General features: G+C 32.3%; 2 protein-coding genes across 3 annotated transcripts; one reads left to right on the forward strand and one right to left on the reverse strand.

The window, feature by feature from the left end:
- Positions 1-726: 726 nt before the first annotated feature.
- On the reverse strand, positions 727-20,084 carry FBXO47 (F-box protein 47). 2 transcript variants are annotated; one of them, XM_016164830.2, is made up of 11 exons: positions 19,967-20,084; positions 17,492-17,698; positions 16,888-17,058; positions 14,174-14,250; positions 12,792-12,869; positions 10,765-10,873; positions 7,487-7,663; positions 6,404-6,550; positions 5,614-5,756; positions 2,307-2,466; positions 727-1,652 (listed from the first exon to the last, which is right to left on the reverse strand). In XM_016164830.2, the coding sequence occupies exons 2-11, from the start codon at positions 17,670-17,672 to the stop codon at positions 1,540-1,542; spliced, it is 1,356 nt and encodes a 451-aa protein (XP_016020316.1). In that variant the 5' UTR covers positions 17,673-17,698; positions 19,967-20,084; the 3' UTR covers positions 727-1,539. The 2 variants fall into 2 exon arrangements, with proteins under 2 accessions (XP_016020316.1, XP_016020318.1); XM_016164832.2 differs by lacking the exons at positions 727-1,652; positions 2,307-2,466; positions 19,967-20,084 and adding an exon at positions 4,129-4,156 and having other exon boundaries at positions 17,492-17,773.
- On the forward strand, positions 3,229-3,593 carry LOC107520730 (60S ribosomal protein L36-like). Its single transcript, XM_036223669.1, has one exon. It carries the CDS (start codon positions 3,229-3,231, stop codon positions 3,517-3,519), a length of 291 nt encoding a protein of 96 aa, XP_036079562.1. The 3' UTR covers positions 3,520-3,593.
- Positions 20,085-20,526: the final 442 nt, after the last annotated feature.

Genomic DNA, 20,526 nt, shown 5'->3' on the forward strand with positions numbered 1-20,526 from the left:
TGATATCTACTAACTTTTAATCTTCATAATTTAGTTGTGGGTGAATTCTTAAATTGAGAGGAAGAAAATGAAGCCAGGATAAAAGCAAGGACTTTGTTTTTGTATAAATATGAAAATGCTAAACTCTGGAGAAACAATTCCTGCCGCTGAAGGAATTATAGTTGGACAATCTAGAAAGGCAGTTAATTTCTGACCCTCTATAAATGAAAGTTAAGTGCCTTCATTACTGCAATATAGTAAAATCTTGTTATCACAATTTATATTTTCTCCATAACTTGCACTCTTCCTCAATCCTATTAAATCTCTCACTGAGCCCCTCCTGTCAAATATTTGAGTATTTCCCAGAATTTATACCCTACTTCCGTGGGTAATTTCTATGTGTTTCTTCCCTTCATTAGCTTAAGAGAGGTGAGTTAAGTCAAAGCCTTAGGAAAGTCAGCCTCTGAGAAGTCCAGGGGGAAGGAGTGCGTCCTCAGATGATAAATGATCAAATCCAGAGAGAAGAAACTGGGCAATCCAGGAGGGCTCCAGCATTATTCCAGCCCTGTTAGGCACTATTATTTTCTACTTTAATAGTAAAAGTGGTGGTGGCAAATGCTAGTCAGACTGAAATAGTCCTGGAGCTTCTTGGAACCTATTTCCTTGAGTGAAGAAAAACCTATTCTTGGGCTTTTCTAACCATCCATGCTTCTAGTTTTCTTCAAGTCCCACTCTTTAAGATAGGGAGATAAGCTTTAGGAAGAAGTGCAAATTATTTGTGAAGATTATTCTGGCAGCAGGATAGCTACTTTTCTTTCATTTTATATTTTCCCTTATTTGCAACATTTTACTCTAATCCCCAGGAAAGAATAAAAAATGATTTGTATTAAAACAATATATACTACCTTCCTCTTCAGACTTTTTGTATGATTTGTTTTAAAGAAGGAAACATAGATACATGTTTGTATATATACACAGACATTTATATATGAATGTGTATATTCATATTTTCTTTGTTTTTTATCTGTTCATGCAAAATGTGAATGAAATATAATGTTCTTTGTAATCATATGTCAAGAAGGTGGTAAAAAATGTGATTTATATCTGCATAGTCCAAAACATCATATTTGCAAACCTCCACACAACATTCTAGGCTATGTCTACACAACCTAAACAAAGAGAACAGATACATACTATCATGAATTTAGATCGGCTCTAACTATTAAACAAATTTTTCTCTTGCTCCAAAGATCCACACATACAGGTTGGCTGACTCCAGATTCTTGGACACTAATGTTCCATTTAGTTTGGTATTAGATTTACCAAAATCTGGAGAGGCACAGCTTATTTTCCAGATAAATCTCAATACATTCTTGGGTTTGCCTGTAATTTTTATATTAATAATGTTTAAAGCAGCTACTTCTAAAATTCTATGCAGGCGATGAATTACTTAGGTGAGATAAAGTCCCATGGATACTATTCTTTGATTGATGAAAAACAGCACGTTTCTAATTGTTAGTTCAGTTGAGGTATTCTCTAAATGCAAGGCTTTCTGTGTATTTAAGTAGAGAGAGTATTCATGGTCAAATACAGGACCTCCTTATGGAAGTTAGCCTGAGCATGCACAAGATGGAACAAATTCAAAAAGCTTCTGTCCTCTTCATCACGGTCTCCTAAATGCCATGCATTGGGGGAGGGGGGGACAATGAGGAAAATAAAATAACAGTTAAGTTTTTAAATATATGATTTAAATATATGATTTAGTAATATGTTAACAGAAGACTAGTTAGTGGCCTTTAAGTTAGATGTTAACCATTAAAATCATGGAGTTCTATATGAGCATTAAATTAAAAGTCAGAGGAAAAGGATGCTGGTCCATGCTTTATTGCTTCTAACTTTATGACTTAGGACAGGTCAGGTAATTTCTCTAAGCTTTAGTTTCCTCATCTGTAAAACAAGGTTAATTATCATGTTGGCTAACTAATTACTGTAAAATAACACATATTGAAACTATACAAATATAGACTATTATGATGATGATTATGACGTTGACAAGTGAGTATGTGAAAATTTTTTGCTGTGCAAAATTGAAAATGGTTCTTTTCAGAGTAGACTCTTCAGCTTTATGTTTCCCATTAAAACCTATACCAGATTTTAAAAGTGACAAAACCAAGAACTAAATATATCTCATGGAAAAAACAATAGAAAATGTCTACTTCTTCTATTCTTAGTTTAGAAATAAAAATCTACACAGAATTATCTCTGTTATAAGTAGAGACTAGAATGCATTTTATTCATATCCGAGCACCATCTACATGCATACTCACCAGACATAACTGACTGCAGCATTTCCATTATAACACATGCAAATGCATTTGCCACACTCTGCAGGAAGTTACTTCTTTCCACTGGAGTACTAAAGACCTTATAGACTTTTTGCATCATTTTAACTGCCCAATCCATGCAGTATAGTTCTTTCTCGCACACCTGATTTAGACAAAGCATTATGGTAAATTTTCATGTGAAGAAGGGTACAGAATTTGAAAACAGTATTATTAACTATGATTGTTTATGATTTTACATAATTTATTACACATGACATTATATTGAGTATGTAAGTGGGAAATGCTCTTATAGCTAATACTCCTTTGCTTTTAAATGGTTCAATTTTAGTGGAAAATGTATGACAAATAAAAGTCTGGTTCGAAATTATCATAGAATATTCTTTATCAATGTAAAATCTAATATTGAAAACAATATAAAAAATAAGACTCCTGCTCATTCATTCATTTACTAGATATTTATTGAGCACATACTAAGAGCTGGAAATATAATAGTAAGCCATAAAGACAGGGCTTCTACTTTAAAGGGGTCCAATCAGGGTGACAACAAACAGGAAAATTCAATAGGCAACAGAACTCTATAGTGTTATCAATTTGCCACCTTGAGAGTTGTAGGGAATATTTATCTATTATTTCAAAGATAAATGTTTAAAGTAAAAACCACATATTAATAGTTAAAACTGAAAAGATTTATTTACTAACATTCTAAATGGCCAATTTAGTTCACATAGCCAAATAATACACAGCTTTATAAACTTTATAGTTGTGTAACTAAATGATGTTAATCTGACAGGAAAGACACTTATGTGTAAGGCATGGTATGAGGCACTATGGAAGAAGTGACATAGTCCTAAATTTCAAAGAATTTCAGCCCTTCCGCTCTGGCAGCCATTGAGAAGCAGCAGCAATGGCTCTGGGCCTCAACAAGGGTCACAAGGTGACCAAGAATGTGAGCAAGCCGCGACATAGCTGCTGCCGCGGGCGCCTCACCAAGCACACCAAGTTTGTAGGGAATATGATCCGAGAGGTGTGTGGCTTTGCTCACTATAAGCGGCACATCCTGGGGCTGCTCAAGGCCTCCAAGGACAAGTGGGCCCTGAAGAAAAGGGAGGGGACACACATCTGCACCAAGAGGAAGTGGGAGGAGCTGAGCAACGTCCTTAAGGCCATGAGGAAGGCAGCAGCTGAGAAGGACTGACTACCCCCTCAACCAATAAAGCCTTTTCTGACTGCGCCCCCACCAATAAAGCCTTTTCAGAACCAGGCTCCTGTGCTGGCATTGGGGAAGGTCACATCTGGCCCATCATCTACTTGAGACCCCTTCCTGGGGCTCAGTTTGGGGCACAGAAAGTACTAGAAATGGTATGTAATCATAATAAACAGTTCATATGCACCAAAAAAAAAAAAAAAAAAGAATTTCAGTGGCCAGGTCATGGAAGCAACTGAAGTGTCCTACAATAGATGATTGGATAAAGAAGCTGTGGTACACATATACAATGGAATATTACTCAGCCATAAGAGATGAAATACTGCTATTTGAGACAACATGGATGGACTTCGAGATAATCATGTTAAGTGAACTAAGATCGAAGAAGTTGAAATCACATGATATTACTCATATATGGGATATAAACCTAAAAGCAACAAATGAACAGGACAAACAGAGACTCATGGACATGGACAATGGACTAGTGGTGGCGGGGGGAGGTAGATAGGGGAAAAATTAGAATCATTTCTTCAATTAAAAAAATTAAAATAAAACAAAAAATATTTCAAAGAATTTGTAATCTATTTTCACAGATGACTTACCTTACACATGAACTTGCTTAAGAACACTATTAATAAAAGAAAATAAAGAGAAGACAAAGGTATTTTAGGGAAAATTAATAAATAGAGTTGAGATGCTAATCAGAAAAGGATTTAGAGAGAAGGCTTCTTCATCTCTAGTGACTTCCTTGCCATTCTGTTTGCTATAGTGCTGCCAAAGTGAACTTTCAAAATCTTAAATCTGATCCTGTCTCTCCTCTTCCTAAAACTTTTCAGCAGCTCCCTATTAGAGGATGCATTCAAGCTCCACAGATGATCTACAAGGCCCTTTATTATCTGGCCTCTCCCTTTCTATTTAATCTTTCACCTCCTCCTCCTCCCCTTCCACACATTTTACCCTTCAGAAATAATACTGAGCTGCTTATAGCCCTGTGAATATAGCCATGCAGTTCCATTTCTCTCTCTCTCAATTATTAAAATAAATATTTACATTAATACAGTTAATTTAGTAGCTTTCTTTACATTTTCATATTTTCAAAAGAGCCACGGAGATTTCATTCATGTTTTAATCAATTGAGCTGGTAAAGATTGTTTCCATTTCATAGGAAATAGATTACATTCAATTACTGCTCACAACACCCAAATGGAAGATTATTTCATTGCTTTTGAAGCACTAGTTGAGCTGACATCTGCAATGGTAGCCAAATAAATGAGATTTTTGTGTAATGCATGTAGGTACATGCTTGAATAATTTGTCCCCTCTGCCTGGTGAACTTCTAATCATTTTTAAAAATCTATTTCTACTGGGATTGGGCCCTCTCTGTCCTATACATTCACCCAATATTGGCTCCCCTTTGCCACCTCTGTTTGTTTCTTTTTGTACATATATTTTTGCACTTATCTCATTGAAGTTATTTACATATACCTTGATATCTCTTAAAAGACTATCAGCAGCTTTTGGTTAGAGATTTGTTCTATTAATTTCCATAGTCCTAGAATCTCATACAATGTATGGCCCATAGTAAAAACACAATCTATGTCAAATGAATGAGTATTAAATATATTTTTAAATGTTTTATTTTGAAAACCATTTTAGCCATACAAAAGTAGAGAGACTAGTATAATGAACTGCCAGTACGATTTTCCAGCTTCAACAATTACCAATCTTGTTTCATTTCTACCACCACTGACTTTCATATGCTCTCCCTGCTGCCTATCAATTATTCTGAAGTGAATCAAACAGGGTACTTTATTTTTTTAATGGAATTTTAAAAATGAGTATATAACTTGGCAGAGCTGCATGACAATCTAGATATGAAGTAGGGAGTAGTTAATACAGGAAATAATTCCAAATATGATAGTTTATTAAATACATTAAAAAAATTTACAAATATATATAATATATACTTAAATAAGTATTCTTTCAAAATGTTTTGTATATATTTCAGTTACTTCAGGGCAGGTCCCTGGAGGGTCAATTATAATGTAAAACAACTTGCTAGAGAAAAACTTATTTTTTACTTACCAAAGCCAAAAAGACTATCAGCTTTGCCAGTTCAATGGCCCGTCCATTCACAGCTTTACTAGCCATGAAAGTGAAACAGATGTTGTTCCCACTTAGGATTAGGAGACGTGCATTATTCTCTAGAAGCCATTCACGGGGAACCACTTTTTATTAAAGGAAGAACAATTATTGAATGAGAAATTATACAATTATACAAACATCATTAATTATATGCAATATTACATCACTTTATTAGAAATACAATTAGTGCCAAGGGAAAAGTTCAGAAAAAAATGCTTTAGTTTTTCAATTACAGCATTTAACTGGAGATAGAGATTGCTACCATGTTATGACAGTTCTTACAAATGTACTAGTAATATAGTCAAAGCACTTGTTCTACACATAGATCAACAGGCAAGGTTGTTTAATTCTGTGAAAGGAAAGAAATTTTGTAAATTTTAGAATCTAAAGAATTATGTCTGAATGGGAAAAACTGTTTCACTTCTGTTATACCAACAGGAAAGGGTTCTCTTTATACAACGTAGGAGAGTGTTTCTGAGAACTTGAAAAATTAGAATAAATGAGTTAATAAATGATGAAGCTTTGGGATAATGGTAATAAATATGTATTTACAAAATTCACAATTGAAAGAAAGTTGATTATATGCATTCTCTTCAAACAATGCCAAATTCTTTAGCATTTAATGCTATCCAATAGATAAGTTATTTGTTACCTATAGAATTACACTTACAATTTTCTAACTGCATTCTAATAATAAATTTCTGTTTGTGTAATAAATATATTTTTTTACCTGATAGTTCATCTACAAGACTGATAACATCATCTGCTGTCCATTCTTTGATGCCTGTGTCATATAGTAATTTAATGGCATCAGCCAAACCTTTCAGACTGGATTCATCTGTAGGTTCTTCAATCATTTTCTGCCAAACCACCTGTCCTGAATGATAATTAAAACAAACGTTAGGTTATGACAGAATAGTTGGCTTTATGACAAAGACTTCATGGATTGTTTAAAAAAGAAATTGAATTGCATAATGAAATTCATTACTTATACATGCTACTTTCATAGTGAAAGGTCGATTCTGATAACAGTATAAATTTGAATATCTCTGACTGATGTGATAAAGCACAGCAATAATAACTAAATGAATTGAAGAGATGGTAGTTTCACCAGCAGAATAGGGCTTCTAGTTCAAAGATAATGCTATCCCTAAAATAGAAATGGGAATAATTAATGTAATCTTACTAAAATAAAATCTGAAAATAGAATGTGCTATATTTGAGAATCTTCTAAACATTTATATCAAAACAGAGTAATTCGGTCAACTTTTGATTATTTTCCCATGACTAATTCTTTTTGTGAATTACAAGCACAACAACATTTAATCTCAGATTGGCTTCTTGCTTCTTTAAACTGGTTACCTCCAACATAAGGCAATGTGAACTAAAGAACTGTATTCTAATTTTAACATTAATCCAAACTTAATTATACAGGCAAAAAATTGCAATAAATTATATTATGCCCCCAAAATTAGTAAAACATCTATTCTGACTACTACTTTATTTCCTGGCACTATTTGCCCCTTTCAGCAGCAAATACATTCTTGAGTTAAGATAATGTTTAAAAATGAAAAGAAGCTGTTTTAGGTAAAACAGAGATAATAGGAATATATTTAGTAATGGCCTATAGGAGAATAATTTCTATCTTGAAGCTAAAGTTATGCACAAGTTAATGTGGCAATACATCTATGAAATGAAACACAGGTTAGTCATTAGGAATGATGAAACTGAACAGTACAAAAAGATATGCTTCCTCAAGTAAAAGTAATTTAACAAGTTTTATAACATATGTTGCTAAAAAATAGATGCTTACCATCTTGAGGAGATATTGGTCCAAAGATAATATACAGTAATCTTGCCTGATTCACCATTGGCCAAGGTTTTAGTATACGTGTCAACCAAAAAGCAGAATCACTTCGATGTGTCCAATGATCAAGCAGGACATTCCTACAGAACAGTCTGATCCTTAACTCTAGTTTTCGGGCACTTCCTGTGAAAACAAAATCTTATAAACCATTCCTCCTAGAAAGGTTGATGTACATAATGGATAGGCTAGAGACATACATCATTAATATGCTTCATAACTGAAAGTATTACTTCACTTGCCTTTGTAAAAATTTTAGATGATCAAGGGACTCTTTTTAAAAACAGCTTTATTGAGATACAATTTATACACCACACAATTTAGTCATTTAAAGACACCACACGATTTAGCCATTTAAAGCATACATTCAGTGGTTTTTAATATATTCACAGATATGTGTAGCCATCACCAAGTCAATTTTAGAACATTTTGATCACCTCAAAAAGAAATTCTGCCCTTTGAGCCATCACTCCCCTATCCCTTCGTACTTTACTGCCCCAGCCCTAAACAACTAATAATCTACTTTCTGTCTCTATAGATTTCCCTATTCTGGACTTTCATATGAATGAAATCCTAAATTATGTGGTCTTTTGTTACTGGTTTCTTTCACTTAGCATAATTTTTTCAAGGTTCATCCATGTTATGGCATGTATCAGTACTTGATTCATTTTTATGGCTAAATAATAGTCCACTGTATAGATATACCACATTTTGTTTATCTGTTCACCCATTGATAAACATGTAGGTTGTTTCCACCTTTTGGCAATTCTGAATAACACTGCTATTAACATTCATGTACAAGTTTCTATGTGGACATATATTTTCATTTCTCTTGAAGGTATACCTAAGAGTGGAATTGCTGGGTCATATGGTAACTCTATATGTAATCATTTGAAGAACTTGCCAGACTGTTTTCCAAAGTGGTCAAACCATTTTACATTTCCACCAGCAATGTATGAAGGTTCCAATTTCTCCACATTCTCACCAATACTTGCTGTTATCTAACTTTTTGATTCTAGCCATCCTAGTGTCTATGAAGTGGTATTTCATGTTTTTTTAATTGATATGTATAATTTACGTACCATACAATTAACTCATTTAAAGTGTATAACTCAATAGTTTTAATATATTACATTACTAATTTTTAAAGATTATGGTAAATATATATAACATAAAATTTGATATTTTAACCATTTTTAAAGTATACAAAGGCATCAATTACATTCACAATTTTGTTCAACTATCACCACTGTCTATTTCAAAAACTTTTCATCACCTCAAACAGAAACTCTATAACCATTAAACAGTAACTCTCCTCTCCCTCCACTTTCAGGTAACCTCTAATTTACTTTCTGTTTTTATGAATTTGCCTGTTATAGGTAGGTCATATAAGTGGATTCATACAACATTTGTCCTTTTGTGTCACAATGTTTTCAAAGTTCATACATGTTGTAGCATGTATCAAAACTTCAGTCCTTTTTATGGCTTATAATATTCCATTGTATGTATATACCACATTTCGTTTATCCATTCTCCTGTTGATGAACACCTGGTTGTTTCCACTTTTTGGTTATTGCAAATAATGCTGCAATGAACATTGGCATACAAAAGTCTGTTCAAGTCCCTGCTCTCAATTTCCTTAGGAGTGAAATTGCTAGGACATATAATAATTCTATTTAACTTTTTGAGGAATGGAAAGTCTGTCAATGATCCAAGACCATATGTAAATAAGTATCCCATGATGTGCTAAGCCCAATAACAGAGAAGTTTAGCAGAGCAAGATTACTATAGGCCTGGGGAGATCAGGAAAGGCTTTACAGAGAAGGTCAGGCAAATTGGGTCCTAAAGGATAAGGAGATGGTTTTCCAGGGGAAAAAAAGAGAATAAAAGGTATGAGATAGAAATGTGTAAGAGGTGTCTGAGAGTGAGTAGAGCAATATGCCTACTCTATATCAAACTGATATGGAGAATAAAGGGCAATAGTTTGAAAAAGTAGGTTAGGATTAGAATGTGAAAGCCAGTATAGTTTGGACTTTATTTTGAAGATATGAGGGAGCTAATAAAGTTTTTGATCAGGAGAAAGACATGATAAAATAATTTTGTTATTGTTTCATTGGGCTTCTAATTCTGCCTTTTAATCCATAATTTGTTTTATAATGAAATATTTCAAACTGAGAAAAGCAGAGATGCTATAACAAATACTGTGTACCACTCAGTTTTGTCAAAACTTTACTTTTTGCTAAATTTGCTTCAGATTTTGAAAAATAAATAAAACATTACCAATACAGTTTGGATTGGATGAGGCCCCCATATTACAGAGGGAAACATGCTTTACTCAAAGTCTACTGATTTAAATATTAATCTCATCTAAAAAATAACTTCAAAGAAACATCTAGAATAATGTTTGACCAAATATCTGGGTAATTTGGCCTACTAAAGTTGATACACAAAATTAACTATCACATCTTCCAACTACATTCTTATACTTTTCAACACATGTATATAATCATAAAGAATATATATAGTTATTTTTCATGTTTTTAAGATATTTATAAATGGCTTCACATTGAAAGTATCATTTGATAAGCTTTTTTATCAAGTCATATTTTGAGATTTATTTATATTAATACATATGGCTTGAGTTCATTCATTTTAACTACTAATAGTTTTAATTGTACATGCCACAATGTACATGCCACAATGAATATGCCACAATTCATTTATCCAGCCTTTGGACAATGGCATTTAGGTTGTTTGCAGCTTTTCATGGTTACATGCCGCAATGCTTATTCTTATATGTGTCTCCTTGTGCACACTGTAGGAGTTTCTCATGATGAAATTGCTGAATTGTAGGGTTCTATAATTTAAAAAATATGAACTATTTCAGGTATATACAAAGGTTGAGAATATTATAATGAACACCTCTGTATCCTTCACCCAGTTTAAGAAATAAAATACTATTAATAGTGTTGAAGCCCTCTGAGTACTTCTCTTTCTCTAATCACATGCTACTTGTGCTTACTATCTAATTCAGTGTTTATTATTACCTTACATTTCTTTGTCCTTTTATAATAAATAGATGCCACAATTTATTTTTTATTTTATGTTTTTCCTAGTTGAAATCTTATTTTTATTTTTCACAATTTATTTTTAAGTACATCTTTGAACTCTTTTTATTTTCTGTTTTAATTTCTGTATAATGTTATTTCTGAATTGTAGTTTTTTACCTGGTTTACTGAAGACAATGGTCTGCATCTTGCGGGAAAGATCAGTCAGCTCACATAAGAAGTTATAAACACGATGGCACTCGAGCTCATCCCAACCTGCTGTTAGTGTCTGACGACAATAAAGGAAATATTGCAAATGTTTAGATCATCAAATCAAAACATAAGTTACTACTGCCTTATGAGCATAAATGTTGTAGCACATGATCCAGGTGATATTCAATTTTTATTCACTATAGAACTGTTGAAATCAATAAAAAATTTTACATAAACAAAACCTAGAAATGCTACAAATCTAGTTTTGTTGTTGTTGTTACAAAGGGTGTATCTTTTCAGAGAACTTCTAAATGGTAGTGAATCCTGAATTCTGTCAGTATGAGAAAAATAACAAAGGCCCAAACCCTAGATCACAGCTTTAGGTATCTGACTCACAACCATACTGTGGCTTAGTTTTATACTATAGTAGAACCCCTCTAACCCCCTCTAGCTATCATTTATGATATTGCTTACAAATTATGATCTCATTTTAACAACAATTATGAGCATTTATTTATGACAGTTGGATGTGAACAAGCAAAAAATGTTTATTAGGACAAAACTTAATAATTACCTTTGAGTAAACCCAAATGTACAGTTAAATATATGTGAAAAGGAAATTCAAATGGTGTATCACTATACAGTTGACCCTTGAACAACAATGAGTTTGAACTATGCAGGTCCACTTATACACAGATTTTTCAAAATAAATACCTGCACTGTTTTCAATAGGAAGTTAGGAGTCCATGGATGGAGAGGGCTAACTATATATATTGATCTACTCCATTATATATAGGGGACTTGAGCATCCATGGATTTGGTATCCATGGGGAGTCCTGGAACTATTCCTCTTGGACACCAAAGGACAACTTAAATTTGGGGGGGAGTCAAAAGTTATATGTGGATTTTCAGCTGTGAGTGGGTCAGCACCCTTGTGTCGTTCAAAGGTTAGCTGGAATTAGATTTTGAAAAAGTTGATCAGTCACACAAATTTTTCTTAAAATAGTTGACCTGGATTTCAGTAATGTCAAATTGATCATATTATTATTTCTGGAAGGATTTATAAGAAACTGCTAACATTGATACATTCTGTTGAAGGGAACCAAGTGGACAAGAAACAGGTTGGGAAAAGAGACTTACTTTTCACTTTATACCATTTTTTACCTTTTGAATTTTACATAAATACATGTACTTATATTACCTGTCCCAAAGAAAAAAAGAGCTAGTAGGAAGGACTATGCTGCTGGAATCTGGGTGTGCAGATGTTGGTTGGCAGGCTGGGATATAGCAAGATTGTTATAAGACTATTGTAAACCTCATTAGGTTGTTATAAGTTTTAAATAAGTTAGTACATGTAAACTGCTTAGAACAGTGTAATGTATTATTATTAATACTGAATAACATTAAACTATAATGTTATTTTCTTTGTTTACAATAAATGATTAGTTGAAAATTCTTAAATTTATACAGTTGATTTCTTTTTTTCCCCAGCTCTACTGAGATATATTGACACATAACATTGTGTAACTTAAATGTGTATAACCCAATGATTTTATATATGTATATATTACAAAATGATTACCACAATAAGATTAGTTACATTTATTACCTACCATAGTTAGAATTTTTTTCATACAGCTGATTTTCTAAAGTAACATCTTAAATAACTAGCTCAAGAATTAAAACTCATTATACAAACACACATACACCTCACCTCACACTATTTCTAGTCTTTACAATATTGGCTAGAAACTTTGAGGACATTGGTATAGAGCAAATAAATGTTAAAGATTTCTTACCAGTGAGAAATCCAATAAGAAAATCTGAGGTGATAAACATTATTAGATTAAAATATTCTCAAATTTTTACAATTTTATTTTATTCTTTTTTTAGATTATTATTACTTTTATTAATCCAAGAAACAACAGATTACATGCTCTACTTGTCAACAGTTCAAAAATATGCCTTTTCTTCCTCCATTTTAAAAAATGTACCTGTAAAAACATGCCATAACATGATAATCCTAAACATTGCATAGGAGCTGCACAGCCATTGAATTTAAAACAGGAAACCTGTGAAGAGAACAACTATTAATTCCTCCTTTATAATGGAACTGTACAATGATTTGACATTCAAATTTAATGAAAATAGATAAGAATTTTTCAGTATTAACTGAAAATAATTAAAATGCTAAATAACCGATTAGTCTTGTGTTATATAGTGATATATAAAACAAAGGCTGCCTTTGGGGAGCTCACAATTTAAGAGAATACGATATACACATGTGAAGTTATTCCATACTTGAGGTTAGAATATGTACAAATGCTAAAATGACCAAAAAAGTACTATATCAGACAATATGAAAGCAGAGAAATAATAAATTTGGGAATGATTTTAAAAGCTTATGAAGGATGTTAAATAAGCAATGTCTTAAAGTAGGATTCAGCTATAACAAATGGAATGGGAAATAATAAGGACAAAATTGTACTGAGGTAGAAATAACAAAAGTTTACTTGAGAAGAAAGATGTGATCAGCTTAATTAGGCTCAAAGTAGTAGGAAGTAAGGTTTCATCATCACAGAGAACCTTGAATACCAGCTATGGATTTTGGACCTTATTTGGCTGAAATTGAGTAGCCACTGAAAGATTTTAATGCAAGAAAATTAGCTTGATGAAAGTGAGTTTTATGATTCAATGTACAGAATGCCTTGGGAACTGAAGAAATGGATGGCAGAAAGATGATCTGGGAAGGTGCTCCACTAACATAGATCTAAATTCAATGCACATATTGACATGAAAAAAGTCTGTGCATCAGAAATAGTTTGCATAGTATTCAGTATAGAACTGAGCCATCCACATTATATATATGTTTGGGTTTGTAGAGTAAAACTCAATTTCTCATATAAAGATTATGACTCAAAACACTGATATACATTTCCAAGTCATAAATTATCAGAAACATGTTGTCATTTTATATATTAAAATACTTTCCTATGTTTTTGTATATTTAAATAGTAAGATTTTAACATTCGGAAATTATTTCATTTTAATAAAATATCAAGATCGCCACTTTAAAAATACTCAGGATTCCTAAGTGGGGTAAAATACTTTTATACTCTGTTAAACCTAATAAATTTAAGCAACGTACTTAGTTATATATAAAAATTATTTTGTAACAAGTAAGACTACTATACTACATTTTGGTATTTTATAATCTTTGAGTACTAAGTAAAGTATTAGATTATCATCGATCAATTTTTTTAGTACTAATTCATGAAGTTCTACCAATTAAGGATGGATTTTAAATGAGTCTAAGACAATAAAACATCTCTACTGGAAATCAAGATTGTAAACTAATTCAGAATTATGGTCTTACCTCTGCGAGTATCTTGTGAATATACTTCAGTCTTTCCTTTGTAGGTAGCAGCAACGTACATCTCTTAAAGAGTAAACCTGAGAAAGTAAAGAGACACATGAAAAAATGGCAACAACAATGCAATTCATTTAAGAATATCAACAAAGCACAACATAACATTTCCTGAAAGTCAAGTATGGAATATCATAGTGGACTGTGAGCTGATATGGTTTTTAAGAGGAAATTTGGAGGAAGGGTACAAAACTCTTATATGATGATTATCAAGTGACTCTGATGTCCATCTAAGAGGCATTGGCATAAAATCTTAAAATATTGTGAAATTGATACTATAGGATAGATATGGAAAAGTATTTAGATTTTAAAAAATAAAATAACAAGATACAAAATACACCAAGGAAACTTTATTTTATATTTATTCCATAGAAAACATATTTGAGTATCTCTTGAAATTAACTTCATGTTCATGAAGGAAAATGTTTTGAGTTGTTAATAAAAAACATGGAAAGAATGGGAAAAGGGATTTTATATTCCTTTCTCCAAATAACAAAATTTAAAGTAATAAGTACTTAAAATTTCAGAAGTTAGAGTATTTTTTGCTCTCAGAAAGCAGCTGGTTTGGATAAAATATCTATTTCTTCCTTTAAAGATATCCTTTTAAGGGGTTTGCATTTTAAGAATGTATAGAATTTTGAGTTCAGATATTTAAAAAACAAAATATTCAATTTCCCAGTGAGATATATAAAATAAACTACAGTGACAGGAAGTACATGATTTGTTTCCTCTAACTTTAAGTGGTCTGTTTTCCTAAAATGGTAATACATTGTTAACATTCCTGTGAGGGTAAATGTCTTCAAACTAAAAATAAGATATACAGCAAGAAAATATATACCCGAATATTATGACTTTCCTCAGTTTTATCCTTTCTGCACTTACTTTTTAACATAATGTAATAACTACTTTATGTAATTCTGTAGAATCTATGGGAATCTAATTTATTTTTAGAAATTGCTATATTTGGGTAACACATGACCAGAATTGAGCTTTAAACATAAACCCTCCCTATTTTTGTACATAAAAAGACATTTTCAGTGTTTGGTTTTTAGGCCAAGTTCTTTTCCTTTTATGTTTTGGCATCCAGTCCCATGGCATATCATAGCTGAGGAATTGTAAGCTATAATTGTATGTTGGTTGCCTTTTCTAATGTAAAATTCCTATTTTTAAGGGTTGCAATTTACCATAAGAACCAATACTGGCTGACTTATTTATTTTTTTAACACAGGTGCACTGCTGTACCCTTTAGAGACCAACTTTTTAAATTTCTTCATACTAAAATAGAGTCAGATGTAATGTTCTTTCCATACTGGCCATCTGTTCTGTTTTGTATGAAGAAGCAAATTAAAATTTATAATCTTCAGAGCACAGGATTCTGAAAATGTTATTTTAATGTGTGAAAACAAGAAGAGATCAGATAGAAATGGCAACATGAAAAAGTGGTAAGTACATCAAACATTTATCTAAGGAATTGGTCATAAGCCAGGTGTCGCATCAAAATTAAATGGAAGGTTGAAATCGTTACATGAATAAATCTGTTTTAAAAAGCTAGCTATTAAGATCAATACACACTTGTATTTTTTAACTGAATTATCTATATTATTGTTTTAATGCTTTTCTGTTTGTTTAAGCACTTGAGCCTTGGTCAGGGAAAAAAAATTCTTTTAGATCAAAACCAAAGAATAAACTCTTTTATCCAAGTACCACTTCCTTTGCAACAAATGATGTTTGAAAAAAGGTATTTAAAATGACAAGTAGCAAAAAGTTATTATGTATTTTGATACAAGCTTTACTATAACATAAATACTGAAGCCAATAACATTATAACCAGATTACATATCTTTCATTTAGTCTTATTAAATATACTATCAAATACATTTTGATATATTTACACATCTATATAGTCTTTATTATCTTAAAGCTAGGTATCCTTAGGCTATTAAAAGGTAATATACACTTAACTTACTATTATGCTTTTATTTAAATCTCAACATCACTTTGCTATTTGGTTTTATTACCATGCTTTGGTTAATTATAAGGTGACTTCATAATAAATTTGTATCATTAATCAAGTAAAAATTACAATTCTATTTCAGTGCTCTTAGAGAGAATGAAATCAATGAATGGGGTGAAAGACAAATGAATACAAATCAAGGGAAGAAAGATTATACAAATTTCCTTTGATATGGTTAATTTACTCATAATATGATGATTTATTAGTAAATCTGTGCAGTTCTTTCAAAGAAAACCCTTGTTCCTGATAAAAGAATAAGTGATTTCCCCAACAATATGTTTAAGTTTCTTTTCTATTTTAAGGAATAGACTATGGTTGAAAGGGAAAAACGGTATAAAGATAAAATTCATTAGATCCAATGAAGGTAAAGAATAGAAAATACTTTAATTTCCTAAGCCACCTAGACATTAAACATAGGTGACATTGTATCCACATGAAATTACAAAGACTGACACTTTATATTAAAGTTCATTCATTCACCTTTAAAAATAAATATAAGGGACTATTGTTAAGGCAAAGTCCTCATACTTAAGAGTAAAAGCATCATAAAAATAGGCACATTTTAGGAAATATTCCATTCCCCACAGGTCTTACAGAATGATATAATAAATTCCTTTTGTATTTGTTATGATTCTATTACATAAATTACCTAGAGATTTGTAGTGTTCCAGTATAGAGGAGTCTTGTTTCCTGCCAGGCAGCTCAAGGTTATGAAAGTCCTGTAGTAAAAGTCTTTTGCTTCCTGATGAGGTTGAAATATAATTAATAATGTACTGGCTGACTGTTTTGGACACCATGCTTAGCATGCTGATATCTTTCACTACCAAGAGAAAATTATATACATATAAATGAATGGATTAAATACAAGGACATCACTATTAGTACAATGTATTAACTTATAAGTTAGTTCATTAATAATAATACTAAATAATAATCAAAATAAATAATAAAATTGGGGGAAGGGGGAAGAATCTTAGAATTGTTTAAATCCAACGCTCAATGAATTAAAAATATTTTGGGAACAAACCGTTTTGGGATGTAACAGTCAAGTTACCATGTCATAACTAGAAGCATGCCTTAAGAGTTTGAGTATCGTACTTTCTCATTGTACCCCTTATCTAACAATGATGAAACTTTATAAAATTAACTTACATGAACACCATTAATTCTAGCCTAAGATGGCAAACTAGTTTTTGGGGAAAATAAAAATATTTGAGTGTCTATGTAGCCTACTTATAGTCCCCAAACCTCACCTGACAAATATTTTAAGATTATTTGAAATATTTCCAATGGCAAAGCTTTAAAATTTCCAAGTGTTGATAAGGGCTGAGAATCTGAGTCAAGGTTGTTGGAAAAACAGCTGTATCGACGATTGCTACGTCTATATTTCTGGTTGGGAATCAAAGTGAAACTGGTATTTATTCTAGATGCCATCCTTTCTCTTATCTTGTGAATTTATCCTGTTTAGAAAAACAAAGTACAAAAGACAAAAAGGGAAGGAAGTTATAGCAATGAAGAGCTGTTGTTTTTTTAATCGAAGAGGTTGATACTTGGATGGGCAATTGCCGTCTCTTTATATTTACAAAACTTTTAATATGATGTCCAATTTATGGAGTTCCCACTAGTAGAGTCTATTATTAATCTCAGCATGATATGAAATATTTAAAAACCTTTTCTCTCTTAGACAAATACTCTAGATAGATTCAGAGTTTTAGTAGAAAATGAGACATAAGTTTGGATGAGATATACTCTGAGAAAAGAAATATGCAAAATCTTTAAAAAGTATAAGATTGAACGCAAAAGAAAATGATATAAGAAATTAAATACATTCAGTATCTGTTAGTTAGTATATTGCTTTTACAATCTACATTCTAAAACAAATATCAAAGTATTAATGTAGCTTTAAAATTCTGTAGTACTATTTTTCTGTTTCTTTAAAACTGAGTACTGACATCTTCTTTTGTTAAAAACAATAAAATTAAAAAATAAAATATTGAGACTTTAAGTTTAGAGCTTTTAAAATTTACTAGCTCTAACAGATTAAGAAGGTATTACTATTATCAATTTTTGCTGTATAATGTAAACATAAGCAGTGAAATTAAAGTCTTGGAAAATTAATGACTCGAATAAATAAATAAATAAATAATTTCCCCCTCGATTCCACTCTTGGTTAATAATACTGATAGGTCTCAGAAAGATCCTACACAACTTGATTTCAAAATGAACAATTCTTAGAGGGAAATTATTAAAATTGCTAATTTACTTACTCTAAACAACAATTCTTTAATTATTTATCATACACAGTGTCATCATTTTGTGTCACTATTGCTCCAATTCAGGAATCAGTGTCTTTTGTATATATACATGTACAAATACATATGCATAATCACAACTCTAGCTCCTTCTTTCTTAACTAACAACTAAGACGTTTCATCAAAGAGTTACAAATATATCTGACCAAAATGCATTTTCCCCTTTGGTCAGAAAATTGCTAAAATCACAGGGTTACTTATTCATCTTAAAAGGTTACATATCAACTTATATCAATTTATAATCAGTCACATATTTGAAAACATGGCCAAGGAATATTATGCTTAGTGAAAAGCATACTGGGAACCTCCTTTAAGATCATACCCATAGCCCTTTGCTTCAGCATTCAATGAGCATTTAAATTAGTAGATATTTTTAAATAATCATTAAAATTATTCAAGTAACATATGTGCATTGTCAAAGCATTTACAAAATACAGCAAAACAAACCAAAAAAGATTAAATTTGCTTGCTATAAATGCTTTGGTTTATATCATTCCAGAATTTCATATGTATATATTTCTTATAACAAAAAAGGGGATCACTGTTCGTGCTGTTTCGTAATCTGCTTTTTCAATTGTAATTGTAATTTAAGTTGCAATTTCTTTCCATGCCAATAGATATACTTCTACAAGTTATTTCTTTTGAAGGCTGCATATAATTCCACCACATGGAAGAATCTTTATTTAATCCACGAGTTTGGTGTTTTGTTCCTTCAAAGCAGGCATTTTAAAGCATTTTCATTATAATAAAATACAAATCTGGCCTAGGATTTGTCTTGTTTTTCCAAGGAACTTTAAAAGAGGGACACCTGGGACTAGGGGACTTTAGTGTTGTCAACCACTCAGTATAAACCTCTGAGAGGATTAAAATACAATGGCCCCAATTCTTTTAAAATGGGAGTCTCTTTTCACAATTTCTAATTTTCTTCATTCAACCCTGAACATTTTGGGGGAGATAGTAGGGTTTTCCGAAAAATTTCAAGGTGTAATCTCAAATTATTGCTGGTTTCCTCTCACTGCTCTAGAGAAGGAGAACCCCAGACCAAAATAAGAATTAAAAAATGTTTCGATGTCACCGTTCCATCCCACTCATTTTTTGACTACTCGTGGAAGGTTTCCCGCGCCCTCTGGGATGAACTCCGGCCCCCTCTCGCACATCTTTCAGAGAAAATCCGCCCACAGCAAATCACCGGAATTTCGATTTTGTTTCAATCTAAGAAAACCCTTTGAAGAAACCCACCCCATCTGCTCGTGTATTAGCCTAAAACATCTCCAAGAGGTAAACTAATAAGGACATAAAAGAGAAACTGGCCAATATAAGAATCAAACCACATTGGGATACATCTTTTACCCTCTTTCGTCCACCAAGAGTTGAAACTACCTCAAGAAAACATTGGGGAAACAAATCTCTTTTTACCACAGATTTTGACAGTTTTCCAGCTAAAGAATCACAGGAAGATGAGATTTAGTCCTTTTGCCCCACCGTTCTCAAATTTCTTAATATTAAAAAAAAAAAAAAAACAACTCTCCTCAAGCCGAGAAGAGAGAGAATCCGGCTCCGATCCGCTCTGAAGCCGTGCTCCCGCTTCCCAGGCGCCTCAGTGGCCTCGCGAAGATTTTGGAATCCTCCCAGAAGCCTCAGCGAGAAAGAGGCCCCGCCCCTTCACGAATAATAAGAAATCCAGGCTCCCACAATGCCCTCCTCCCTCATGAATAATTAACGACGATGAGGTTCTTGGAGCCCTAACCAGGCCAACGCCACCTTTCGCTTCAAACTGAGGACCGGAAGGGGTGGAGCCATTAGAGTTTTGCGGAGGGAAGGGTGCCAAAGAAGATCATCAACCTGGGGAGCTATACTCCTGTCCCAAACCACTTTCCGTCATTGCTCACTGGGTTTCAGATTCGGCAAGGGGAGACAAGTCAAAACCAGTCTTTTCCAGCTTTGACTGAGACCTGACTTTCGGCTAACTATAATAT

The sequence above is a fragment of the Rousettus aegyptiacus genome, unplaced genomic scaffold, assembly GCF_014176215.1.
Source record: "Rousettus aegyptiacus isolate mRouAeg1 unplaced genomic scaffold, mRouAeg1.p scaffold_m13_p_6, whole genome shotgun sequence".
Taxonomy (NCBI): Eukaryota; Metazoa; Chordata; class Mammalia; order Chiroptera; family Pteropodidae; genus Rousettus; species Rousettus aegyptiacus.